Source organism: Dasypus novemcinctus, chromosome 19 (assembly GCF_030445035.2).
Source record: "Dasypus novemcinctus isolate mDasNov1 chromosome 19, mDasNov1.1.hap2, whole genome shotgun sequence".
NCBI lineage: Eukaryota > Metazoa > Chordata > Mammalia > Cingulata > Dasypodidae > Dasypus > Dasypus novemcinctus.
The window spans coordinates 7,954,468-7,980,857 of NC_080691.1; the positions used below are offsets into that span (position 1 = coordinate 7,954,468).

General features: G+C 64.7%; 1 protein-coding gene across 5 annotated transcripts in view; it reads left to right on the forward strand.

Annotated features, from left to right (window-relative positions):
• RIMBP2 (RIMS binding protein 2) overlaps positions 1 to 26,390 on the forward strand; it is a 252,212-nt gene that overhangs the window by 186,739 nt on the left and 39,083 nt on the right. For 3 of the 5 annotated variants that reach the window (XM_071209739.1, XM_071209737.1, XM_071209738.1), the window contains exons 4-9: positions 329 to 379; positions 9,923 to 10,124; positions 15,051 to 15,193; positions 16,378 to 16,454; positions 22,812 to 22,921; positions 25,224 to 26,003. In XM_071209739.1, the coding sequence (XP_071065840.1) occupies positions 16,378 to 16,454; positions 22,812 to 22,921; positions 25,224 to 26,003 (967 nt within the window). In that variant the 5' untranslated portion in view covers positions 329 to 379; positions 9,923 to 10,124; positions 15,051 to 15,193. The remainder of the gene's footprint in view (positions 1 to 328; positions 380 to 9,922; positions 10,125 to 15,050; positions 15,194 to 16,377; positions 16,455 to 22,811; positions 22,922 to 25,223; positions 26,004 to 26,390) is intronic. The other 2 variants (XM_071209741.1, XM_071209740.1) reach the window with 1 other exon arrangement.

Sequence of the window (26,390 nt, forward strand, 5' to 3'; positions counted from 1 at the left end):
GGGCGTAGAGGGGATGGCGGCGCCGGCCACGGGCCTGGGAACGCGGGCAGCCGCATGAAGTCTCCGAGGCTCCCCCACGTCCCGGCGCCCCCGCCTCTCGCGGCTCCTCCGGCATCTGGCCGGGCCCCCCTCACGCCCCGGCCACACCAGGAGACTTTGGAGAGACCCGCCCCACTGAGCCCAGAGGGGAGCACAAGACCTGGGCTCGGGCCCTCGATTCCGGGGCGCATTAGGGGCGTCAGATCGACTCCCCCACGGCCCAGGCAGAGCCGGCGCCCTTCCCGTCCTCCCTCTGTAACTGCGCTTTTCTCTTTTTATCCCGAAACAGGCTCAGGTGGAAGCTAAGAAGGAACATGAAGGAGCTGTGCAGCTGCTAGAGGTGAGCGGGGAGCCTGGGGGAGGGGGGTGCCCGGGGACCCACAGGACACACTGGTAGTAAGAGGGCCCCTGGCGGGGCCTTGGGACCCGTTGCCAGACGTCCGTGCCCTCTCTCGGCTTGCCCCGACAGCCAACCTGGACGGCTCCCCATTCTGCAAATGAGGGAGCTGAGCACAGAGAGGGCAGGCGATTTCCCCCTAGCCACACAGACAGGGCCTGCCGTGTGGCTCAGATGTGGGCTCACTTCTCCACGGGCTCCTCGAGGATGGCACAGAAGGGGTGCCCCCGCCCACTTGCTGGAATGACTCCCAAAGGGCGTTGTGGGGCGTCCTGTCGTCGGACGTGGCGCCACGGGGTAAATCTTCAAGGTAGGGGGCTCCTCCTGCAGAGGCGTCCGGCAGGGGGACCCGGGGTGGGGGGGATGTGTGGGATTAGGGCCACGGGACACTTGGGGGTCAGGCGGCCAGCGCCCCGGGGCATTTTAGGGAAGCGGCCGCCACTTCCGAGCAGCGCGGGTGGCACCAGGGAGGAGCGGTTTTCTGTCCCCTGCGGGGTCAGGCACCCAGGAGCCCTTAGCCTCTGCGCCCTCCGTCCCTTTACGGACCTGCCGAGGCCAGCGGGCGTCCACCTGCTGGACACAAAGGCCACGTGGTCGGCGGCCCCGGTTAGGGCGCCGGGCGGGTGGGCTGGAGCCGCAGGGTCCCGCGCCCCAGCTGCGTCTGTCAGGACTGATGGGGGCGCTTCCCCAGTCGCGCAGGCAGCCCCCCAAGGCGGCTGCCACCGCAGGATGACGGGGTCCTCGGGCCGGGCGGGGGTGGCAGCACAGTCCTGCCCCGAGGGTCCCGCCGGCCCTGGCGAGGTCAGGCTCTCTGCCACGGCCGCAAGGCCAGGCTGGCCCGGTGTCCTCTGCACTCGGGTGACCTCGGGGTGGGGGCAGTGTCCTCTGCGTTCAGGTGACTGCGGGGGAGGGGGGTGGCGTTCTCTGCGCTCGGGTGGCCGCGGTGGGGGGCATCCTCTGCGCTCGGGTGACTGCTGGGGGGGGACGTCCTCTGCGTTCGGGTGACTGCAGGAGGGGGGCGTCCTCTGCATTCGGGTGACCGCGGGGTGGGGGCGGCGTCCTCTGCGTTCAGGTGACCGCGGGGGGGGGGACGTCCTCTGCGCTCGGGTGACCGCGGCAGGGGGGGCGTCCTCTGCGCTCGGGTGGCCGCGGGCAGGGGTCAGCACCCCCCACGCCTGGCCAGCCTGAGCGTGGGCACCCTGCCCCCCGTCCGTCGGCCTTGGGGAGACAAGCTTGGCGCTCGAGCGAGCACGCTGGCCCTGGGGGGCCGTGTACAGATGGGCACAGCCCGGCGTCTGGCGCGCGGGGCTGGGCGGGGAGCGGGGCTGTCCCCGCAGCAGCGCTGGGTACTGCCCGAACACCGGGCTTGGCCCTGAGCGTCTGGAGTGTGCGGCTCCGCTCACTGCTGGGCCAGGGCCCCCGGGCCTCTCCAGCGTCGGCCTCTTGGGAGCTGGCGGAAATGCAGATTCTCAGGCCCCACCCAGATCACAGAATCGGAGACTCCGGGGCAGCGGCCGGGGGTCTGTGCTCACCAGCCCTCGGGGGTGCGGAGGGGACCCCCGAGAGCGTCCTCAGGCCGGTTCAGTCCTCGGAGCTTATCGGCATCCTCATCTCGGTGACAAGGAAGCCAAGGCACAGAGATGCTGAGCGACTTGCCCAAGGACACACAGCCAGTGAGCGGTAGAGCCAGGTCCGGAGCCCGGACGCCCACCTGCGACATCCTCTCGGGGCACGAGAAAGACCTGCTCGGGAAGACGTGCGCTGGGCCGGGAGGTGCCTGCAGGAGGCAGCAGGTTAGGGGGTGTGAGCTCCGTGGCCCGTGGCCGGGGAAGGGCTTGTCCCTGCCGGGGGCCCGTGCTGGGTGCGAATCCCGGGCTTCTGAGCTGAGGGTGCAGCCTCTCCCTCCCCACGCTCGACCAGGCATCCCCCTGCACCGCGCAGCCGCTTCATCTCTACCGGGAGGTGGCGGGGGAGCCTCCGGCCGACGGCCCCTTCCATGCCTGGCCCTCCTCTGGGATCCACGAGAGCTCACGGGGGCCGAGCTCGCTCCAGCAAGGGCTCCTCAGGTGGCTCCCAGCGCCTCTGCCTTTGGGGGTCTCCTCCTCTTTAAAAAGTGTTAAAAATTAAATTTTACGTCTGCGTGGATAGAGACAAATATAACCCAGGCTGGATTTGTTACATGTTCATTATTATTTTATTTATGTTTTCCCTCTGATTTTACAAGAAATCAGCGTGCAAACCTTTCTGTAGGCCCCTCAGCGGCTCTTGGCCCCACGTGCTGTGCTCCGCGCCCCTCAGGGAGAAGCCCGCCCTGCCCGGCAGGTGTGGAGCTTCTCGGTCGCCGTCTGGCAGGTAAGCGTGTACCCGGTAGGAGGTGGAATGGCGCCGTGAGCGAGCACCTGGGCTCAGCCCCAGCAGAAAGGTTAAGCCGGCACTCGGGTGAGTAGTAAGGCTGTGCTGGGATACGCTGCTGTGACAGAAGCTTCGCCTCTGACGGTTTACTTCTGCTGTGCCCAAAGCGCGTGCAGAGCTGGGGCCTCCAGGGCGGCTCCTCTCCATCGGCCGTGGCCTGGGGGAACGCGCACCTGCTGCTCTGTGGCCCCGCCCACAGGAGGGACTAGCGCGCCTCTGCTTACAGCACAAGACAAGCGGGTCACGTGGCGCCGGCGTCGCCGTGAGGGAGGCTGGGAAACGCAGCTCCCTGTGTCCAGTGGGGGCCCAGAAGCTTTACAAGAAGACGCCGCTTTGCCTCTAAAAAATTTCAAGATTGAAACCAAGCTTGGAGGGAAGCAGACTTGGCCCAGTGGTTAGGGCGTCCGTCTACCACATGGGAGGTCCGTGGTTCAAACCCCGGGCCTCCTTGACCCGTGTGGAGCTGGCCCATGCGCAGTGCTGATGCGCGCAAGGAGTGCTGTGCCACGCAGGGGTGTCTCCTGCGTAGGGGAGCCCCACGTGCAAGGAGTGCGCCCCGTAAGGAGAGCCGCCCAGCACGAAAGAAAGTGCAGCCTGCCCAGGAATGGTGCCGCACACACGGAGAGCTGACACAGCAAGATGATGCAACAAAAAAAAACACAGATTCCTATGCCGCTGATAAGGATAGAAGCGGTCACAGAGGAACACACAGCAAATGGACATAGAGAGCAGACAATGCGGGGGGGAGGGAGAAATAAATAAAAATAAATCTTTAAAAAAAAGAAAATAAAAATTAAAAGAAACCACACTTGGAACCTGAGACGTGAACGGAGAAGAATCGCATCTAATTTACGTTTTGCACCCCAGCTCTCAGGCTGTCACCCTGAGGCTGCGGGGAAGTGAGGGCCTCCAAGGGGCCCGAGAGCTGCCCCCCGGCAATCACCTTGAGGACTCCCTATCCGAGGCCTAGTGGAGGCGAGCTGGGTCGGGGCAAGGCGATGCCGTAAGTGCCAACGTCTGGGCTGAGTCGCCCTGAGGCCCCCTTCCCGACGCGGGCACCGTGAGGGCCAAGGCTGCGGCAGAGGGCGGCCAGCGGCAGTCGAGTGACACGGCACCTGAAAGACAAACGCACATTGACAGAAACAGGAAAAGAGGCTCGAGGCCTGGCCTGGACAGGGACTGTCTGCGGGAAAGACTTTGACCAATGTTTCAATCCTACAAACCAAGGCACAAGCATCGTGTGTTGGCTTTTGTTTTAAAGATTTCTTTTTATGACTTATCCCCCGCCCTTTGTCTGTGCTCGCTGTCTGCTCTCTGTGTCCATTTGCTGTGCGTGCTCTGTGTCTGCTCGTCTTCTCTCCAGGAGGCACCGGGAATCAAACCCGGGACCTCCCATGTGGTAGGCGGGAGCTCAATCACCTGGGCCACCTCTGCTCCCTGCTCGGTTGTGTCTCATTGTCTTTCCTCTTTGTATCATATCGTGGTGTCATCTTTTTTTAAATTTTAATTTGTCTTTACTTTTTTTTAAATGTTACATTAAAAATATGAGGTCACCATGTACCCCCCACCCCCTCACCCCACTCCTCCCCCCATAACAACAATCTCCTCCATCATCATGTGACATTCATTGCACTTGGTGAATCCATCTCTGAGCACCGCTGCACCTCATGGTCATTGGTCCACACCATAGCCCACACTCTCCCACAGTCCACCCAGTGGGCCCTGGGAGGACATACAATGTCAGGTAACTGTCCCTGCAGCACCACCCAGGACAACTCCAAGTCCCAAAAACGCCTCCACATCTCATCTCTTCTTCCCTCTCCCTACTCTCAGCAGCCACCATGGCCACTTTCTCTACATCAATGCTACAATTTCTCCCCTTACTAATCACAATAGTTCCCCAGCAGAACACCAGTAAGTCCACTCTAATCACACTCTATTCCTCTCTCCTATGGACCCTGGGATGTTATGTCCACTCCACCTCTGTATCAAGAAGGTCATGGCGTCATCTTGTTACATCTCCTGTCGCTACTTGTCTTCTCTAGGAGGCACTGAGAATCAAACCCGGGACCTCCCTTGTGGTAGGTGGGAGCTCAACCACTTGAGCCACACCCACTTCCTGCAGTCGTGTTTTAACTGTACTGCTTCTGTATAAATTATAGAATGCAAAATACTGATAAATGCAAATCTTCTTTACGTGTTCCCTTATCAGAGCCTCACCTTGGTTACTATTTTGTTACATTTTAGAATAAAAATTGTATCCTCTTGTAAAAAGTTCTAGAATCAGAGACCGACTTCAGCAAATGGTCTATCACATCGAGTGTCACTAACGCGCAGGCACCGCTCATGACTGTTGATTTCCAAATTGCCCGACGTGGAGGAGCCTGTTTGCCACGGGCGCGCCTCGGCATGTCCTGCCTTGCTGGGGAAATTCTCAACCTTGCCCCTTTGACTCTCCAAACCGTCCCGGCTTGGACGCGACTGCCCGGGCAGAGCCGCCTCGCCCCGTGCCCTGTGAGCCGAGGAGCCTGTGAAGTGCCCGGCGCGCTAAGGAGCCTCTCTCCTTGCTCTGTATCGACGCCGCAGTCAGGCGCAGCCTCTGCCGTCTGCCCGGCTAGGCCCTCTCATCTGAGGGCTGCGCCGTCTGCTCCTGCCGCGGCCGGGACGCGGCCTCTTCGGGGCGCCACCCTTTCTTCCCAGGCCTGCGGTGGGAGACGCAGGGCACAGGGCGGCTGCCCGGATGCTTCAGTCCATGTCTGCGGCCAATTCCCCCGCGGGCCAGGGGCGGCGGTGCTTGGAGACGGGACCCTCCCAGGGGCCGGCCCGTTGCAGGCGGGGGGCTGCGTCGGCCCCCAGCGCTGTCCAGGGACGCTTCCCGCTGCCCGGCGTCAGCCCCCCGCGGCCCTGCCAGCTGCAGCGAGGGGCCGGCGTGTGGAACAGCCCTCCCCGGGAGCGGCCGACGGCGGGAGGTGGGCGGTCAGCCGAGGGAGGGCGCCCCGTCCTCACCCGCTCGTTCCGACCTGTTTTTGTTTAGCCTGGACACTGGGGAGACCGGGCGCCTGCAGCCGCTTGGGGGCTCGGGGCCGGCTTCCTGCCGCCTCAAGGCTGTTTCCGCTGAGGCCTGGAGGAAGAGAGGGGCACTGAGCACTTAGGTGGGAGTCCCCGGCCTCGGGCTCCGCTCCGCAGACGCCTGAGTGGGGAGGGCCAGGCTGTCCCCACAGCTCACGGCCACGAGAGCAGGTCGTCGAGCTCCTCCCCGGGGCAGACGTCCGTGGACACGCGGGTCCCGCGCTCCGCCCGCCGGCCTGCCGCAAAGGCCTCCTGGTGGGCACGTGCCAGCCCGCAGGGCCCGGCCCGGTGGCCTCAAGCTTCAGGGGCCCAGCTCGAGCTCCTTCCCGGCCACCGCGGAGGCCGCCCGGGCGCAGGCTCGCACCTGCTCATGGCGGGAGCACCCGGCGTCACCAGCGCTCGTCACGCTTCCGGAAGAGCCTGACACCCGCTGCGCTCGACGGCAAACTTTTCCCCGGCGTTGCCAGCGACGCAGAGAGCAGAGCGCAGCTTCCGGCGCTGTGCTGACCACAGCCGGGGCGGGTGCTCGGGCCCCTGCCGGCTGCCCCCGGCCCCGGGAAGGACGACCCTGCTCAGGGCTCGTGTGCGCGCGGCCAGGGGCCCCCGACCTGCTCGACCCCGGCGTCCTGACCCCGGGGCTGAGGCCGGCGTTTTCACGTGAACCAGGTCGTGAAACGGCGACCCGTCGATGTGTGCCCGGTCAGGCCCGAAGGCCTGAAACCTTGAAATACTTGACGTTTTACTGTAAACGAAGGCGCCCTGCTTCTCTGGGGAACCCCAAAGCTCTGTCCCCAGCGGGCTGGGGTGGCATCGAGTGCCTTTCGGGCAGAAGAGACGTGGCTCCCGACGCCGTGTGCCAGCGATGCTGCAGGCCTGCTCCGCGCGCTCGTGTATGTTCTGGGTCCTTCTCTGGAGACTTTCAAATCCCTGTGCGGGGTTTGCAGTCAGCTCTCAAGATGGACCGGCTCCCGGAGCCCGCCCGCATCAGGCGCGGAGGAGAGGCTCGTCAGCGCCAGCGTGCCTTCACCAAGAGGCACTGAGAGCTTTCCGTCGGCACGCTGCCACCCCGTCCAGGGAGGGGACCTCGGAAAAAAGAAACACCTGCCGGAAAACATGGGGACACCTCCCTGGGCCCTGGCCGGCCTCCGTGGGCCAGCTCCAGGAAGGCAGTGACGTTTGCCACAAGTAGGGGGCATCGTGTCACCTCGAGGGGTGTCGGGTGGGAGGGCGTGGGTGGGCCTGGGGGCCTTGGGGAGAAGGAGAGGGGCCACAGCACCCAGAGGAGGGGCGGGCGGGGCAGTTAAGGCAGGCCTGGGAGCGCCACCGCCCGTGCCCAGCCTGCCTCCTGCTCCTGGCGTCCGGCTTCCGAGCACTAAAAAGCACGCGCTCGTCCCTCCTACTCGTCACCTGCTCTGGGCCAGCCCTGGACATGCCCGGCAGCCCCTTTCCTAAGCACTCGCTGCAACCCTTTAGAGCAGACGCAGCCGTCACCAGCGTTTTATAGACGAGGAAACTGGTGCGGAGAAGTTGAGCCACTTGCCCGGGCCACGGAGCCACGTGGGGCCGCATCCGTGCCACGACGGCCGGCTCCGGTCCCTTCCCTCCACTCGCGCCTCGGGCCCCCCACGGGAGCGCAGGTGTCCCCTAGACCGGGGCTTCTCAGCGCGCCATCGGCATCCGGGGACACTGCTGGAAACATGCGCTTTTGGTCCGCCCAGACCACTTCTAAATAAATAAATAAAAATAAATAAAGTAAAATTAAATAATAATAAATAAAGTAAAATTAAATAATAATAATAATAAATAAAGCAGAAGCCCGGGTGTGCCGCCACCATGCCCTGATGGGCCCTCAGGCAAGTCTAACGCCTCCCGTCCGAGGGCGCGTGTCTGAATTCTTCTGAAGCTGGGAGGCTCTGGGCGACAGCCTCGGTGCTATGGTGGGCCCGCCACCCGCTCTTCCTCTAGCGCTGGCTGCCTGGGTGGCCGCAAGGCTTGTCCCCCCGGGGGCTGGGAGAGAGGCCTCAGGCTGCACGCGCCCCTGGGACTGTCGCCCCCCCCCCCCCCCCCGTGCCCAGGGATGAGTGGGGAGTGTCGCCGTGGCAACCCCCCACCTGGCTCAGGAGGGACCCTGTGCACCATCAGTGCCGAAGGCTCGCCGTGGTCTCTGCACAGAGATGCATTTATCTGCTCGTTGGTTCAGCAAACATTTATCGGATGCCTACTGTATACCAAGTTCCAGCGCTGAGGGGGCACCGATGGAGATGCAGAGCTGTCTGTCTGTCTCACGCTCGCCCTCAAGCTGCCCGCGCCAGGCCTGGCACCTACCGCTCTGCTCCCTGTTGGGGGCCGTTCAGGGGCGTTATGAGCATGGACGATCGACGCACCTTCTCAGCGGCTGTCGTTTACGCACTCACGGTGTCAAAGATTCCGTGAGCGCGTTGTGATGTTCCTGGCGCACCTCACCGTGGATACACGTTTGGGAGGGGCTGGGTCTCCCAAACGCCCACCCGTGCCCAAGGCCGGGTCTGCCTGGACGGGCCCCGGCTCAGGAGAGCAGCTGTGTCCAGTGGAGATCCTCAGCTGCTCCCCCGGGCAGAGCTGCTCCTGGGCCGCGGACCCTCCGGGGCTGGGGGGCGCAGGCCGGGCACAGGAGGGGCTGGGTCCCTCCACCTCCCCCGCCCACCGCAGGACCCCCGCTCTGCGCCCCCTCCCCTCCTCGGGGGAGACGCCAAGTCCGTCCGCCTTGTGAAGAGGAGGGAGCCTGCTGGCTTTTTGTAATGAAGCGAAGAAATCGAATGCAGGTTGGAATTAGGTTTATCTTTAGAAATCCGCGATTTCAGAAAGGAAAAGCGCTTCCTTCTGGACTAACGAGCTGATAAGCTTGGCGGCGGGGGTGGGCAGGGCCCCAGCCCAGGGAGGCGCCAGTACCCCCCACGTGCCTGCCTCCACCCTCCTCGCCGTGCCCGGCTCCAGCTCAGCGAACAAAGCTGCCCTCACAGGGTGACGCTGTCGCCGGGAAGCAGACCGAACGGAAGCAGAGCAGGTGAGCGTCGAGCCGCGGCCCGGAGCTGGGCGTGGACACGAGACGGGCTTCCCCACAGCCGAGCCAGCCCCCGGCGCCGTGCCCCGCACGCTGCAGGCCCCTCTGCCCATCGGGTCAGCAGACCCTGGCTGAGCACCTACTACGCGCCTGCACAGAGGATGCGCCGTAACCAGGAAGCAAAGGCTCAGGGCTCGTGGTGGAGGCGGGAGTTGGACGAGGACCGAACCGCCCGGGGGCCGGGGGCGAGGAGGGGCCGCGAGGCCTGCTGTGCCCCCCTTGGTGTGGCCCGCCCGGGCTCGTGTCGGGAGTGCCGGTTGTGGAGGAGAGCCGTGCTGTCTGCACCGGGAGGTGGCACAGCCACGGAGGTCCCCGGGGACTCGGGGGCGGGGCAGGGCGGGCACCGGGCAGGGAGGGCCCATGCAGGGTGGGTGCTGGGCTGGGCAGGCGCATGGCAGGAAGGACCCCGGGCAGGCAGGGCTCCGGGCTGGGTGCGGCCAGCGTTCCCGCCTCTCCAGCAGGCTGACCTGCCCCAGGGTGAGCAGAGCCCCCGGGGCCCCCGCGGGAGCCGCCTGCCTTCCTGGCCCCGTGACACCCTGGCCGTGCTCGCGGGGGGCAGTCCATTGCTCGTGGCCAGCCCCTTGCGGTTCCCTCTTGCGGCCAAGCCGTGCCCTCCCCGCCCCGCGGTCCCGAGGAGGGCACCCCCGCGAGAACAACGCCCCGCGGGCCAAGCCGCGCTCCTCCCAGGCCGGCCTTGCCGCGGCCTCGTGCTCCAGGCCGCCTCGGCCGGGGGAGTCCAGCCTGAGGGCGCGGCGTGCGGGCCCAGAGCCACCCGCCCCTGGCCGGGCCCGCCGCGTCCCCGCGTCGCACTGGGTGGAATCGGCCGGCAGCCGGGCAGCCGGGGGCGGGAGGAAGCGCCCCCCACGCCGCTGGACGCGCCCCTGAGCCGCCTCGTGCCCCCGCAGGCCAAGGTGCGTGCGCTGGAGGAGCGGTGCCGCCTGCAGAGCGAGCAGTTCAGCCTGCTGTCCCGCGAGCTGGAGACGTTCTGGCAGCGCGCCGGCCGCATCGGGCTGCTGGGCCCCGACGGGGCGTCCTCGGCGCCCCCCGCGGCGCCCCGCAAGCCCCTCCTGCAGCCCGTGAACGGCGTCGCCGCGCCCGTCGGCAGAGGTAGGTGCCTCGCGCCGCGGCCCGGTCGTGCGGGGGTGGCGCTGGGCCTCCCGGCGAGGCCATGGGGGTCTGCGGGCCGTCCCCTTCTGGGGGCTCCGGGCAGAGGAAGTGGCCGACAACGACCGTGCTGGACGGTGACGGTGAACACGTGTCCCGGTTGCTGAGGTGGGGCCAGGACAGCGGGCGCCCGTCCCTCGGTCAGGGCCAGGGCAGCGGCCGGCCTGGGGCAGAACTTCGTGGCCTCCCGGGCCTTGGTGCTTCCGGCCTCCGCGGGGACTCCTGGACACAGGTCACCTGGACGGGCCCACCTGCCCCAGCACGACCACCCCCCCATGGTGCCCCTACAGAGACCTTGTTTCCAGGGTCAGGGCAGCCCCGTGGCCTGGGGATGCCCTGGGGCCTAGGGAACACGCCGTGGCCTGGGGGACAGCCGAGGGGACACACTGTGGCCCAGGGGACAGGCCGTGGCCCGGGGACACCCTGCGGCCCAGGGGACAGCCTGGGGGACACCCTGCAGCCTGGGGACACCCTGCATGCCCGGGTACACGCCGTGGCCTGGGGACACTCTATGGGCACAGGGCGAGGCGGCCCTGCCTGGGCAGTCGCATTCACAGCCGCGACGCTCACGCAGCCGTCTGCGGGGGAGGCCGTCTTGCTTCCGGCGTGCAGGTGAGGAGGGAGGCGCTGGGAGGGCCACGCGGGGCCACGCAGCTGCCACGCGGCAGGAGGGCGGCCAGAGCCTGTGCCCCAGCCCGGTGCTCGGGCGGCGTGTCCTGGCCCCCAGGGCTCTGCGAGGCTCACCTCGGGCTCCTCTCCTTTCTGTCCCAGCGGCTGCTGGTGACTGCGGGACGGGATAATCACCTGCACGTTGTGCCTGACGGCCGCGTGGGCCCAGGGCCCTTTCACTTTGTGTCTTTTGGGGAGAGGGATTTTTTGGTCCCCGTCGTGGGCAGAAACGCTTGCAGGAGCCATTCGATCGAGCCTCGTTAAGCCTCCCGGGGCGCGGCCCCCTCTCCTCTCTCGAGTCAGGCAGGAGGCCCGGGGCTGGGGAGCAGGTGCCCGGGGAAGCTGCCCTCTGAAAGGGGCGTTCTGCTGATTGAGGGGAGATGACGGGCAGCGCCTCGGCTAGAACACATGAAAAGGCAATCTCAGAATTCCTTAGATCTTCAAAGTCCGTGATATGCTCGTGTTGGTGCTTTTTATTGTCAAAACGAGGTGCTGCCCCTGGCGAGGCCCCTGATAGATCCGCCCACGTAGCCCGCCCCCCGGCGCCCCCTCCTCACTCACGCCTCCGTGGTGGGCTGCGCGGAGGGCGGCGGCCGAGGAGGAGGACGAGGACGGAGAGGGGCCCTGAGCTGACCCCCGCTGAACGTCGAGGACGTGCCGGCTGTGCTCGGGGGGCCGAGGCGGCAGTCAGTGGGAGCAGGGCCCTCGCGCGGCCCCTTCCAGCAGGAGGAGACGGAACGGGGGCGTCAGAGAAACCCCCGGGGTCCGCCCGGTTCCCAGCCTGCTGCGAAGATGGGGAGGGGGCGGCAGGCCCGGGGGCGCTCAGGGCTGGCGGGGGAAGGCCGCTCCGGGAGAGGACGTCCGAGTCATGAACCCGGAGGATCGCAGGGGTGAGAGGGACTCGGTTCTTGCCAGAAGGGAGAAATCGCCGGGCGGTCCCGCGAGGCTGGCCGTGCGTGCCGCGGGCGTGGAGCCGCTCGCAGGGAGGATGGGTGGGCTTCTCCAGCCAGGGCTCGTTCCGGTCGTGCGCTGGCTACGAGGGGCCTGGGGGGTCCCCTCCGGCTGCCCCTGCCGTGAAGGCCCCGCAGCGCGCCGCTGTCCGGCGGTGACCAGCGCAGCCTCGTGCGCGGCGCTGCTCCGGGGAAGCCCGCCGGAGGTCGAGCGCCCGCAGGTCCCAGGGGCGAGTCACGGAGCTCGGCGGCCTCTGCCTGCGTGGACCAAATCCCAGGCCCCGCGAGTCGGGCAGGCGCTCAGCAAAACTCCCGGCTCCCGGACAGCGCGGCACAGCGCAGCGGCCGTGCCGGCTGGGAGCACTGAAGACCGAGTCCCTGAGGCCGGTGAAGGGCCGTCGGCGCACGCAGGCCGGGCCTGCGAGCGCGTTTCTGGGCAGCCTTGGCCGCGTCACACCCACGAGAAGTCCAGGACCGCTGGAGGAGGGACAGCGGGTGGCCCACGTGGGCCGGGGCTGCTCTGGAGACGAGGGGCGCCGGTGCAGGCTCACGGCAGGCCCGGGACGGGGAGGCTTGTGGCGAGGCTTCTGTCGAGCCGCCGGGCAGCCACGCGTTCCCCGACCTCACCCGCTGACAAGCCTCCGCGCAGCCCGCCGGGCTCCTGCTGGCGACGCCAGTCACGCTGCCACTCCCCTTGCCACCGTGTTGGCGCCGCGTGGAGCTGTGCAGGAAGGACCATGAGAGCCTCTCCCTGCCCTGCCGGAAATCTTTCCCCAAGGACGCTCTCTGACCGCAACTGGCAAATGCTGTTTAAGAATGAGCAGCGCAGGCGGACTGGCCGAGAGGAAAACGCGGGGACGCGCATGAGGGCAGAGCAGGACTGCCAGGGAGCTCACTTCTTACGTACCTGAGTTTTGAACTCGGGTTCCTGCAGAGGCAGGTGCTGGCCCGGGGTTGGGGGGAGCAGGACAGGGCTGCAGAGGGGCCCTGGAGGGGCTCGCTCTCTGTAGGGTGCGGTCCCGTTGGCACGAGGGGGGGAAGGCTCGAAGTCAGTGTGCAAAGCAGGAATTATCCCCCAAAATCTCCTGGGAGGACAAAATGTTGGAAGCGGCACGCACCTCCCTCCAAAGCCAGCGCTGCTTCCGGTGCTGGAGCTGTTTTGTGGAGCCCCAGATTAAGCCGTTGAATTGGGGTTCTCGGCCCAAGACGTGCCTCGAAGCATTTGAATCCTAGCAGCAGCAGGAGCCCACCCAGAAGGCATGGGGGAGCTGGGAGCCCTGAGGCCACTGCACGTTTTTGTCTCTGGTCTCACGTCTCACACTTGCTCATCGCGGAGCATCGCCACCAAACCTGCCACACCAGCAAGTTGTTCTCTGGGCGATCGGGTTTGTGTAAGTTGAATGTGACCGTGAGCTGGCTGCTGCCCTCATTCACCTTCACTGGCTGTCTCCACCCACGCTGTTCACCGTGGCAGCGTATCAGTCAGGACAGGCTGGGTTCTGTTGCAGTAACAAACAACTCCAAGATGTCTGTGCTCTAAAGCAGCACAGGTTTTACCCTGGTGCACTGGGTGGCATTGCCCGTTGCTAAGGATGGGAAAGCTGGCAGCAGAGCCCCCTCTGGCACATTGCCCAGCCTGTGCTGGGGAAGGCAGACTACCAGGGACGCACCTGCTCCCAAAGACCTCTGCCCGGCAGAGGAGCGGCCCTCCCACTCTCCGGCCGCTGGCGCAGACGGGCACGTGGCCGGCAAGGAGCCTCCGACCACTGACGAGGGCGAGAAGCACAGCCCTGCCCTGCGTTACGACGGTGTCACAGCCACGGCCCGTTCGTGGCTGGTTTCTGAGACTTCTGGGAGTTGAATCGTGCGGTAAATATTGGCTCTGCACCTGCCGAGTGGCAAGCGCCGTGGTGGGCACGGCGACGCAGCAGTGAACGACGCAGCGCCCGCTGTCCTGGGGCCGACGTGCGCGCAGGAGCCTCCGAGGCAAGGCTGTCCAGGGATCAACGCCCTGGAATGCAGCGCTGTCCTAGTGCTTCCTCAATCGGGTGGAGCGTGGGGCTCTTGGGGCGAATGGCACAGCAGCCTTGGGTGGAACGCTTCTCTGCCTCGGGAAGGAGACCCCAGATGGAGCTGGACGGAGCCGGGGAGGAGCGACTTCTGGCTCCTGGGCGGCCAAGAAGTCCCGGGCCAGGGGATGGTGGCAGCTTGGTTTCGCTCCTGGACGCTGAAAAGGCGCCTCCCGTTTGTCAGATCCGTGTGGACAGCATGGCGTTCTCTTCCTTGTACCCGGGGCTGGGGTCAGCAGCCCCCTCAGCCCCAGGCGGGCACGGCGGGCAGAGAACGCCTTGGTTCTCGCAAGTCTCTTGCTGGAAGGACGTTTGAGCCGCAGAGCTGGCCCTTCAGCTGCGTGAAGGTGTCAGGTGGGGCTGCTTTGTTGGTTAGCCACGGCAGAGCCGACTAACCGGTGCCAGCAAAAAGGAATTATCAGAACAGTCAGTCAACTGGCTGGCGTCAGGTGCAGCTGGACTCGGGCTCCAGCCGCGACACCAGCACCCGAGCCTCCGTCCCTCCTCCGGCCCCTGGTTCTAGGAGCGGCTCCCTGCGAGACAAGCCCTGCCCCTCCCGGGCCACAGTGGCTGCGGCGTGGCCGAGCCGCACACCCCTCGATTTTAAGCCAAGGGAAGGGGCGCCCCGTGCCAGTGCCGCCCGTTTCATCCCACCAACTGGACCTTCCTGTCTCTCCCGTGGCCCGTCACCACCGAGCAGCTGTCACGGCCAGGGTGGACGGGGCCAGGCTGGGGTCCGCAGCCACGTGGTGTCCAGGGCGGCCATGGACGGGGCTGAGAACAGCAGGCCGCCGCTTTCACGGCCCTGGAGGCAGCCGGGCCAGGTGTCGGGGCCGCTCCCTCCGTGGACTGCGGGGAGGGCCCTGCCCACCTCTCTGTCCCCCTCCCCCCCGGGGTGTGGCTCCCGGCAGCCCCCGCGCTGCTGCCTCAGGGCCCCTCCCCAGTCGCACGCGAACGCCCCCTTCTTACAGGACGCTGGGCCCGTGGGCCGGGGCGGCCTCGGCCAACCCCCCTGCCGCAGCCCCAGCACTTGGCATGCTCCAGGGAGCGCGTGCCCCCCACGCAGCCTGCGGGGCACGGAACGAGACGGGCGGGGCCCCAGGGGACCCTGAAGGCTGGGGGGCGAGGGCGGCGCACCTCCCTGTGGCCCTGATCCTCCTCACTGTCCTCCCGTCGGCCAGGCCAGGAGGGCGCCCCCGGAAGTTGCTGTGCCCCCGCCGAGCGCGCCCCACCCCTCCCGCCGCCCGGGGACCTGCCGGAGCCGCGCGCCACGCCCAGCTTTCTGTCCAGGCCGCGCACCCCAAGATGCAGCTTTGAGCCCGACGTGAGTCCTGATGCCGCGGGCGGGGCCGGGCGCGACCCCCCTCCCCTCCTGACGCCCTCCCCCCTCCCTTTACCCTCCTTTCCCTCCCCTCCCCCTTCTCCCTCCACCTCCCCCGATCCTCCCTCCCCCTCTCCCCCTCCTCCTCCTCCCCTGCCCCCTCCCCCAGCCTCGTCCCTTCATCCCATCAACTCCTTCACCCCTTGGTAGGTACCTACCCCGTGCCCGGTGTGGGGCCCCCAGCCCCGGTGCCCATTCTCATGGGGGTGGGCTGGGCCCTGGCCCGAAACGAGTCAGCGCCTCGGAGGGACCAGCCAGGGTGGGGGACAGGGGGGAGGAGAGCAGGGCAGGAGCCGCAGGGGAGATGAGGGGGAGGGGGCTCAAGGGGAGCCCAGGGGGGGCCTGGGGGAGCTTGGAGGGGGCGTGGGGAGCCCAGGGGCGGGGCGGGGCGGGGCTCCACCTGTGATGCTCTGGACGTTTGTCCCCTGGGGTCCGGGGTGGCCGTTGGCGGCCGTCTCTCTCTGGAAGAGCCCGCCCTGGCTTCCACGTGGGACGTCCGAAGCACGGGGTGGAGGCGCCTCCCCTTGGGGCTGTGGCCGCTGCCCGATGCCCTCTGGCCCTGTGGCCAGAGGTGGGGCCGGCAGAGCTGGGCCTGTCCCTCTTCCTCCCCCAGGGCTGTGGCCACTGGGGTCAGAGGTCACCTCTGGGCAGGCCCCCCACGATTTGCAAACCCTGAGACAGTCAAAAAGAGTGGGGGGTGGAAAGAGCCCCTTGCGTCTCCTCCACCAGGCAGTCTTCCAGATTTCTCTGGGATCCTGAAGAGCGTGAGTGCGTGCCTGCCTCATTCCAGGAGAGCAGGGGGCACGGCTTACCCAGGGGGCATGCCGGGGCCAGCTCAGGGCCGCTTCCACGCTTCAGACGGCGCTGGGGAGGGGTCTCCCTCAGCCCCCCTCGGTCAGGCACCGAATTCCCCACAAATGTCCCCTGTCCGGGGGTCCACTAGGGGCCACCTTCCGGCCCGAGCACGTGGTGGGTCTCGCCGGAGCCAACGCCATTGGAGATGTTTTCCCGAGACCTAGAGCACCGTGGTGGGCTCGCCTGCCGGCCCCCGGGACCCCGCCCGCGGGCCCGAGACCCCCGCCCACCGGGCCCCGGGCCCCACCCCCGCGCCCTTGTGTCTCTAACAGATGGACCATGAACGGACCGCCAGCCCCTCACCGCAGAGGTACTCGGGCACGGTGCACCTGTGCATCGCCCGCTACAGGTGAGCGCGAAGCCCCTCCCATGCCCCCTGCCCGTCCGCGGGCGCAGGGAGCTTGGGGTGCGGGCAAGGCGGGGGTCTGGGAATGCCGGGTGGGCCGGGCTGGTCCCCCCCAGCCCCGGGAGAGCGGCGCTGAGCGTGTTGAGGGATGGGGCCTGGGTCACACGCGTCCCCCCGCCCGCTGCACCCGCTCAGCTCAACCCTTGTCTGGCCCTTGACCTCGGTGCCCCTGGACCCCGGCCTGAGGCAGTAGCCCCCGCGCGGCTCTTAGGTTCTTTATGGTACTGCCAGAGAGCTTGGGGGCGTTGGCGGCCCCCCACTCTACAGATGGGAAGGAAACGCCCCCCCCCCCCACTGTTGACCTGGTCCGAGCACCCAGCTGCCCGCGCCCTGGCGCCCGCGGGCAGGGACCTGAGGCCGGGCCCACCCCTTCCCGAGGGGCCTGGTCAGTGGGGTCTCTGCTGCGCCAGGACCCTGAGTTCCCGGGGAGCCCCGGCTCTGCCACTGGTCTCCTTGGCGCAGCATGGCTGCTGCAGGGCCCGCCCCATGCCCGGGGGCAGCTCGCCCCCTCTCCCACCCCCGCCCCCTGTGGGCTCCGGCTTGGTCCGGCACTGAGAAGGGGTGGTCCAGCCCCGAGCCCCCGCAGGCCCGCCCTGAGTCTGCCCGGAGGACGTCCCTCCTGCCCGCGGCTGGGCCGGGGCTGCGGGTCTCCCCTGGTCGGCGGGGGCTGGGGGCGCCTCGGGGGCTGGGGCACGGGGCAAGCGGCGGCCTCTGGGCAGCGAGTTTGCGCCTCAGCCCGCTTGCCTGCCAGCGCGTCGCCTGAGCAGCACCTGCCTTTCCGGAAGATGGTTTGGGGTCTCCTTCCCAGTCCCCCCGGCCAAGCCGGCTCAGGTGGACCCTGCGTGACGCCAGCGTCCCCTGGGCCCCCAGGACCCTCGGCAGGTGAAGGCCACGGCCTCCCCATGGCCACCTCGAGGCCGCGCTCGGCTGCCTTCCTGCGCTGCCACGCCGCGTCCCCCCTCGCTGCGCCTCCCGGCACGGTTTGTCCCGTGCCACCTCTGCACTCCCGGCCCCCAGCATCGGGATGCGTCTGCAGGGGTGCTGGGGCCCCCTGGCTGGAATCAAGCGCCCCTGGCCTGGGGCCCGCCCCGGCGCCCTGTGCTCTGATTAATTCCTTAACGGCCCTGGCGAGCCGCAGCCGCCCTTCGTGTGGACGGCCTGCGGCCTTCGGCCTCCTCGCAGGCGCGGGCACCTGCTGCCCCGTCAGCTCCAGGACGTGTCGTGTTTAAAGGAGCCCCCGCCCTCGGATGTCATTCTGCCCTGACTTGGCAGCGCCCAGGCCGCCCTCTGTCCTCGTGGGTCTCCATGTCCTGGATCTCCACGGCAAGGGCAGTGTGTCGTCAGCCAGGGGTTGCTGACCAAAGCACCAGAAGCCTGCTGGGCGTTAGAAAGGGTGTTTGTTTGGGGTAGGAGCTTACAGATGCCAGGCCATAAAGCAGAAGTTACTTCCCTCACCAAAGTCTATTTCCGCGTGTTGGAGCAAGACGGCTGCCGACGTCTGCCAGGGTTCAGGCTTCCTGGGTTCCTGCGTTCCTGTTCCTGGGACTTGCTTTTCTCTGGGTACAAGATTCCTTCCTTCCTGGGGCTGACTTCTCTGTCCTCTGGGAGATTATTTCAAACTCCATCAAAACTCCAACATCAAAACCCCTCCACTCTGTCCTTCTCCATGCCTTTTATCTGTGAGTCCCCACCCCTTGGTGGGTGGGGACTCAACGCCCTAATCATAACTCAATCGTGCCCAGGTACAGATCAGATTACAGGCATAATCCAATATTTCTTTTTCTTTTTTGGAATTCATCATTATATCAAACTACTACACTCCCCCCTCTGAATTCCCAAAAGTCATCACAATATTCAAAAAAGCCTTAAATCAGTTACAATACAAGTACTAAATCATATCATAATCAATTTAAAGAAATACAGTTTGTCTTGGGGCAAAGCCCTGTCTGCTATAAACCTCTGAAACTTACAAAACAATTCATCTGCTTCCAGTGCAAATGGACATAGAATAAAGATTTTCATTACAATAAGGAGAAATTGGGGGGAAACAGGAGTTACAGTTTCTCTGCAGTTCAGTAGACCTGCGGGGAATCCTCTACTCAATTTCAAAGTCTGCGAGTCATTAAGATGATGGTTTCTTCTCCTTGGGGCCATATGGGGACCCGCCCTCTCCACAGTCTTGCCCAATGGCCGTTTCCTCATCCAGCATCATCAAGCATCTGGGTGTCCACCAAGCTCCAGACCTCTCCCTCCCAGAGTGTTGGGGTGACTGCCACACCTCACCCAAACTTTGGGTTAGAGACTTAACCCCCCTAGTACAATGATGTGAAGACAACATTCCCCCTAACCTTTGGCATACAGGCTCAACTCTCTCAGAGCAATGAGTGAACCACCTGACCTTCTCTAACCTTTGGGGGACAGGTCCACCCCTCTCAGACCTGTGGGGTGCTGACCTTAACTGCCCTAATCCTTGGGGAATGGGCCCCACACTCTGCACCCTGGGGCAGCAAAGCTCTCCCAGAACATCAGGTAGAAACATCCACCCTCTTCAACTGCTGGGCAAACTCACCCTCTCTGTGCACATGGGTGGGGCTCCTCTCTTGGCCTAATGTGATGTCCTAATTCCAGATCTCAGCTTCCAAGGTTTTCCTCTTAAGCCTGTTTCTCCTTCAATCTCTCCTTTCCGTGTCCCTTTTATCCCAGGCTGACAGTGTTTTTTTCATACAGCTCTCTCAAAAAGTGTGTTGGTTTAGCACGCAGGAAGCAGGGGTCCAAGCCATCAGACAGTAAGACTTTCCACAAGTCTTTCCGACATAACTACATCTTCAATCCTGACTTACAAGTTCCAGGTTTAGTTAAGTCCCCCAATGGGCACTTTCATCTGGGAGCTTGGTCTCCAGAGGCTTGGAATTTCCAGAATGAGTTTCTGTTTTCTTTTTGCTAAACAGTTCAGTCCTTAGCTTATCTCTCTCATCTAGCATTTTGCTATAAGCTGCAAGCAGAAGCCAAGCTGCATCCTCTGGGTTTACTTTAGAAATTTCTTTACTGAATGCCCAGGCTCGCCATTTTCAAACTCTGCCTTCCATACAACACCAGGAGTTAATCTTGCTAAGTTCTCTGCAACTTCAAAACATGGATTGCCTTTCCTCCAGTTTCCAATAATAGTTAAATCATTTACTTCTAAGGCATCATAAAAAGTCTCTTCAGCATTCATACTGCTATCAACAGTTGCTTCAAAGCACTGTAGTCTTTTCTTACAAGCATCTCACAATTCCTCCAAAAAGTACCCCTTACCCATTTATGAAACCACTCCAACATTTCGGTAATTACAAAAGCACTTCCCTACTCCTCAGGACCAAATTCTGTTATTAGTCAGCCAAAGGGGTGCAAAATACCAGAAATTGGTTGGCTTTTATAAAGGGTGTTTGGGGTAGGAGCTTACAGATACCAGGCCATAGAGCAGAAGTTACTTCCCTCACCAAAGTCTATTTGGAGCAAGATGGCTGCCGACGTCTGCGAGGTTCAGGCTTCCTGGGTTCCTATGTTCCTGGGGTTTGCTTTTCTCTGGCTTCAAGGTTCCTTCCTTCCTGGGGCTGGCTTCTCTTTCCTCTGCGAGCTGACTTCCCAGGTCTTCAGCCTCAAACTCTAACATCAGAAATCCCCGCATCAAAAGCTCTAATTTCGTCCTTCGCCATGCCTTTTATCTGAGTCCCCACCCACCAATCATAACTAATCATAACTCAGTCACGCCCAGGTACAGACCAGATTACAAGCATAATCCAGTATTTCTTTTTTGGAGTTCATCAATTATATCAAACTGCTACGGGCAGCCACAGTCTGGCCTGTGCCTCTGGTGCCCTCCCCCCAGCCTCGTGACTCCCACGTCGCCCGCGGCGCAGCACGGAGCCGGGCGCCCTTCCTTTTACGTCCCAGTAGCGCGCCCTGGCCGGTCTCCCCGCCCGCGGTGGGCGGCGTGGGCCGCGTCCTGCCGGGGCCCGCTTCCCTCCTGGCCCCGCGGTTTCCTCCCCGCCGCGCTCTGAGCCTCTCCTCCCGGGCGCTGGGCTGGGGCTCCCCGGAGGCTCGCCCCGCTTGCCCGGCCCCCCGGGAACTTGCCGTGGGCTTCCACGTGTTCTCAGCCACCAGGCGTGGACCGCCGCCTCCTGTCCCCACACGAGCTCACACCCGGAGAGCCCCCAGCCGCCTCTCCACCGGCCTCTGCCCGGGGGTGGACCCCCTCCGCCCCTACTTCCACTCCCTCCCGAGTCCCACCGTAATCCAGAGCACCCCAAGAGATGCTTTTGTAAAACGCACACGTGGTCGGGACGCGGCCCAGCTGGCACGCGCAGCCCTCGGGGTCAAGTCCAGACCGCCCGGCCCCTGGCGCCGCGCCCCCCACAGCTGGCCCTGCCGCTGGGCCCCGCACGTGTTTGTGCGCCGGTTCCCCCGCGGCCCCTTGGCCTGGGCATTGCAGGCTCGTCGGCAGCCGCCTCTTGGGCAGGCAGACCCCTGGGTGGCTTAGTGGGTGCTGGGTGCTGGGCACACCTGGGCCACAGGTCGGGGGCGGGGGCCCCCATGCCAGCCCACTGCTTCGTAGGGTTGGGGCACTGCTTTGCCTCGCGTAGACCATGTATTGAGCCATTAAAACGAGAGACTAACGTTTTCTCTTTCCTCTGTGATGTTTAATGGTAATCAAAACACGCCAAAGCGTCTGTAAACCAGAGGGCTACTGACGTGAATCGTTCTTATGGCGTTATTATAATTTTATAGTATGTGGCTGCAGTAGTCAGCCAAAGGGGCGCCGAGGCAGTGCCGGAGCCTGGGGGCTTTTTAAAGGGCATTTATTGGGGTAGAAAACCACAGTAACAAGGCCCTAAAGGGTCCAACTCAAGGTGCCATAAGAGGTGCCTTCTCACCCAGACATTGGCCACGTGTTGGAGCAGATGGCGGCGACGTCTGCGAGGGCTCTCCTTCCTCTTCCTCTCGAGGCCCCGTGGCCCCAGCTCCTTCCCGTCTCAGCCATGGGCTGGGCTAAGGCTCGTCTCCCCCGGGGCTCGTTCCTCTCCGGCCTCAGCTGCTCTGCTTCCTCCACGAGGCCGGCTGGGAGCCCAGGCCCTCTCCCCAGGGCCCTGCCGTGTCTGGGAGCCGTCTCTCCTCCGTGCTCTTCTCTGCATCTACTCCTCACTGCTCTGTTCTCGACTGAGCATCAGCGTCCGTAGCCCACCGAGGGGGCGGGGACTCAGCCCTGCACGCCTTAATGATGTCGTCAAATCAAAGCCCTGATCTCTATTTAATCAAGTAAAAGTGAAACCTCTACATTTAATACAATCAAAGGGGGATCACGCCCAGAGGAACAGACCAGTTGGCAAACAATCTGTATCTCTTTTTAGAATTCATAAATAATATCAAACTGCCACAGTGGCCTTTGCCTCCAGCTATCAAAATGTTATTTTAATTTTCTTATTGAGGCCTTTTGTTATTTTTAATTAGCTAGCTTTTTAAGTAAAACATCTCAAAATGATCTAATTTAAGTTCTAGTTGCCAAATTGGACTTGACTTTGAAAAATGCTAATACCAATATTTTGAGGATTTGAAAATTCAGACACGTTTATGCTGGGGGGAAAGCAACATAGCGGATCCGTTTTGCAGGGCGTTTTGGTGGTCCACCCCCAAACCTTAAACCCTGCTGCCTTTTGACCAAGCAAAAAGCCTTCCCAGGGATTTCTCCTTGGAAGAAAAGGTGTGAGTGCGTGAAGGTGTGTGTATGCGCAGCTGACACAACACTAAGCCAAAAGCTAGGGGCGCGGCAGCCCCGCCAGTGGGGAGCTGGTTAAATAAAGTGTCGACCTAGTCAGTGGCCAGCCTTAGAAGGGATGCGACGGCCAGCTTCCCGAGACGGACACACGGTCACGGGACAGAGGGAAGTGAAAAAAACAGGTGGGTCAACAGGCTACGTAACGTGCTGCCACCTGTAAGTTACATGCGGGAAGATGGTGAGGCTCATTCCTCCTCATTTGCTGTTAATTAGGGAAGGTCGAATTAGGGGGAGAATGACAGGAGGGGACAGAAATGTCGGCAGTGCGAATAGCCATCAGACGGGCTCAGAGCCACCTTTTTATTCCGAATCTGCTGGAATGAGCCGGCTGCGGCCTCCAGGCTCGGCGCGGAGAGGCCTTGCCTGCGTGGGGCGTGGTCGGCGGTGGGCGGGAGCTTCTTGGGTGGGCGAGGCGTCGCCGTCCCGCAGGCTGTCTGCAGAGGCGCCTCTTGCAGGCTCGCTCGGCTGACCGTGTTCTCCTCCGCCAGCTACAACCCCTTCGATGGGCCAAATGAGAACCCCGAGGCCGAGCTGCCCCTGGCGGCAGGGAAGTACCTCTACGTCTACGGAGACATGGACGAGGACGGCTTCTACAAAGGTGTCTGTGAGCACGTGGCCGATGGGGCCGGGGCCACCGGGCTCCAGGCTCAGCTGATGGGGACGTGGACAGGGCCTGAGTCCAACGGTGACGTGGACGGGGGCTTGGTTGACGGTGACAGGGCCAGGGCCACCAGACTCCAGGCTCAGCCGATGGGGACGTGGACAGGGCCTGAGTCCAACGGTGACGTGGACGGGGGCTTGGTTGATGGTGACGGGGCCGGGGCCACCGGGCTCCAGGCTCAGCTGATGGGGACGTGGACAGGGCCCCTGGGCTCCAGGCTCAGCCGATGGGGACGTGGACAGGGCCTGAGTCCAACGGTGACGTGAACGGGGGCTTGGTTGATGGTGACGGGGCCGGGGCCACCAGGTTCCAGGCTCAGCCAGTGGGGACGTGGACAGGGCCACCGGGCTCCAGGCTTAGCAGACAGTGACGTGAACAGGGGCGTGCCCGATGGGATTGTGGATAGGGCCTGGAGTCCGACAGTGACGGGGCCGGGGCCACTGGGCTCCAGGCTCAGCCGACAGTGACGTGGACGGGGGCTCGGCTGACGGGGACGTGGACAGGGCTGCCTGGGCCCTGGGCTTGCCCAGGGGCCTCGTGGATGTCTCCAGGCTCCCGAATGACTCCAGCTGCCCCAGCCCTCCGTTCTGGCCTGCCCACTCCTTAGAGCCTTCTTGTTGTCCCCCTCTGCGGTGACTGGCCACAGGGCAGTGTTCCCTCCCAGCAGACCCCTGGCCATGGGCATTTTACTCTCCTCCTCTGCAGGGTTTCCTGACAGCTCCTGCGCCCAGGGCTGGAGCGCCAGGCTCCAAGAGAGCACCCCCCGCCCCACCCACCCCTTCCAGACGGCCTCAGCTTGCAGGGGCCCTCGGGACCCCCCGGGCACCCCTCTGCCTGACCACACTCCTCCCAGAGGTGGGCATGTCCCCAACAGCCCCCCGCGTCCCTGCTGTAGCTCGAGGACGAGGCCGGCGGCTTCACCGCCCACGCTCTGGAGGATTTGGTCCCTGGCCCCCCAGCCTTCCGCTGCCGCGTGCGCACAGGCGTGCCTCGGTGTCCGCCTTCCACCCAGCAGAGGGAGTCTTTCTTGCTCCTCGGTCAGGCTCCTCCGTGGCCTGCTGGTGTTTTCTTCGTGCCAGCACAGGCTGCAGGGGCCTTTCCTGAGTTTACCTGGCGCGCAACCAGCGCCGTCCGCTGGCCTCGGGAGCGGTCGATTCGCTCGCCGTGATACCAGCCCTGGAGGAGCTCTCCGTGGGACGCCAGAAAATTCCCACAGCTGGTAGCAAAACAGTTTGGGTTCTTGGCGTAAATCCACATCATCGTTCCTGGTTTGTACCAAAGCCCTGTGCCCATGGGCGGCTGCCAGGAAAGCCTGCCGGCGGCCTCTGGAACGCAGCTCTGGGCCCTGCGCCCGCACAGACTCACGCTGCGGGCTTCTCCCCTGCAGGCTGGAGGGAGCGCCCGTGCCCTCCTGGGGCGGGTGTGCGGAGGGGCTGAGCTGGCCGAAGCCAGGTGCTGAGAGCGAGCCCGGCACGTGCCAATTCTCAGTAAAGGCTGGCATCGCCGCCGCCGTCAGCCTCTCCCACGGCGTCCAGGTGACAGGGCACCTGTAGAGCGCGCTCGTGGCAAAGGACCGGCTGCCCCGAGACCCACACTCTAGAGAGGGGCAGGGCAGGCTCAGAACCCCCGCCCGTCGCAGTGGAGGCTCAGCCCTGCGCGGCAGGTGCCCGCGACGAGTTGGGGAAAACAGCCCCCAGACCCCGTCGCCGTCAAAGCTCCTTGGAATTCTCACCCGTTTTCCAAGCCTCTGTGTGCAAAGCCCACTAACGGGTGCGCAAGCTGAACTCCTCGTGAGATAAAAGGAGCCCCCCGCGGCCACCCCAAGCCCCCAGAGTGTAGTGGCCTCGCCCTGGACTTGCAGGTGTTCTGCCGCTCCTGACGGCCCAGCAGGTGGGCTGGATGACATACGTGAATGCGCGATCCCAACTTCTTTAGCCTCCAGGCCCCACAGATTTGGCCCCCGTGCCCGCTGCTCTATCAGACCCCGCAGACCTGTGCCCAGGGTGGGGACGCAGTGAGCAGTGGAGACGCCCTGCCCTCGAAGTGGCATCCCGCCTGGAGGGGCGGCCGGCACACGGAGACGGACGAGTGGGCAGGAGGGCACGGGCTGCGCGGGCCGGCCACGGAGGCGGGGGGCAGACGGGGCCGCGTTGGGCGGGTCCCTGGGAGAGCAGGGCGCAGCGGGCGCGGGCTCCGGGCCCCGGGGGCTCGCGGGTGACTGCTATCCTTGCTCCCACAGGCGAGCTCCTGGACGGGCAGCGCGGCCTGGTGCCGTCCAACTTCGTGGACTTCGTGCAGGACAGCGAGTCGCGGCTGCCGGGGAGCGAGCAGGAGCAGGGCCCCGCCGGGCTCGGCCTGGAGGCGGGGGACCTCGCGCAGCCCGGCTCCTACGCGGATGCCGACGACGGGGCGGGCACCCCGGACGCGGCCGTCGACGAGCTGGGCGAGGATGTTGTGCCGTACCCCAGGAGGATCACCCTCATCAAGCAGCTGGCCAAGAGCGTCATCGTGGGCTGGGAGCCCCCGGCCGTGCCCCCGGGCTGGGGTGCCGTCAGCGGCTACCACGTGCTCGTGGACAAGGAGACGCGCGTGAGCCTGGCGCTGGGCGGCCGGACCAAGGCGCTGGTGGAGAAGCTGGACATGGCCGCCCGCACCTACCGCATCTCGGTGCAGTGCGCCACGAGCCGCGGCAGCTCGGACGAGCTGCGGTGCACGCTGCTGGTGGGCAAGGAGGTGGTGGTGGCGCCCTCCCACCTGCGCGTGGACAGCGTCACGCCCGTCTCCGCCCGGCTGTCCTGGCTGCCCACCAACAGCAACTACAGCCACGTCATCTTCCTCAACGAGGAGGAGCTCGGCGTGGTCCGCGCTGCGCGCTACCGCTACCAGCTCTTCAACCTCAGGCCCAGCGTCGCCTACAAGGTGAGGGTCCTGGCGCGGCCCCACCAGGTGCCCTGGCAGCTCCCGCTGGAGCAGAGGGAGAAGAAGGAGGCCTTCGTGGAGTTCTCCACGCTGCCCGCTGGTGAGTCCGCATCCGCCGGGGCCCCGGGAGAGGCCACGGGCCTCGCACGCGTGGGGCCGGGGGGAGGACGGCACCTGCGGTCACCACGCGGCACGCGCACGGGTGTGTGACAGCCACGAGCCTGGGTTGGTTTCTTGGAAACATCCCTCTTAACGCTTGAATCGGGACAGAGAGTTGTGTCGCCGCGTGGGCACCTTGCAGGCCGGCGCAGGGCGCGGCCTCGGGGCGGATGTCCCTCCCGACTCTCGGAATCGCCCGTCCCTTCCCGTCCTCTGTTTTATGGGTGCGTTAAAACGCTCTGTGAATTCCCGTGACTCTGAAGTCCCTTCACAGGTGCTCCTTGGCGGTCCGGGCCGCGGTCTCTGCCGTAAGGGGGAGTCCAGTTCT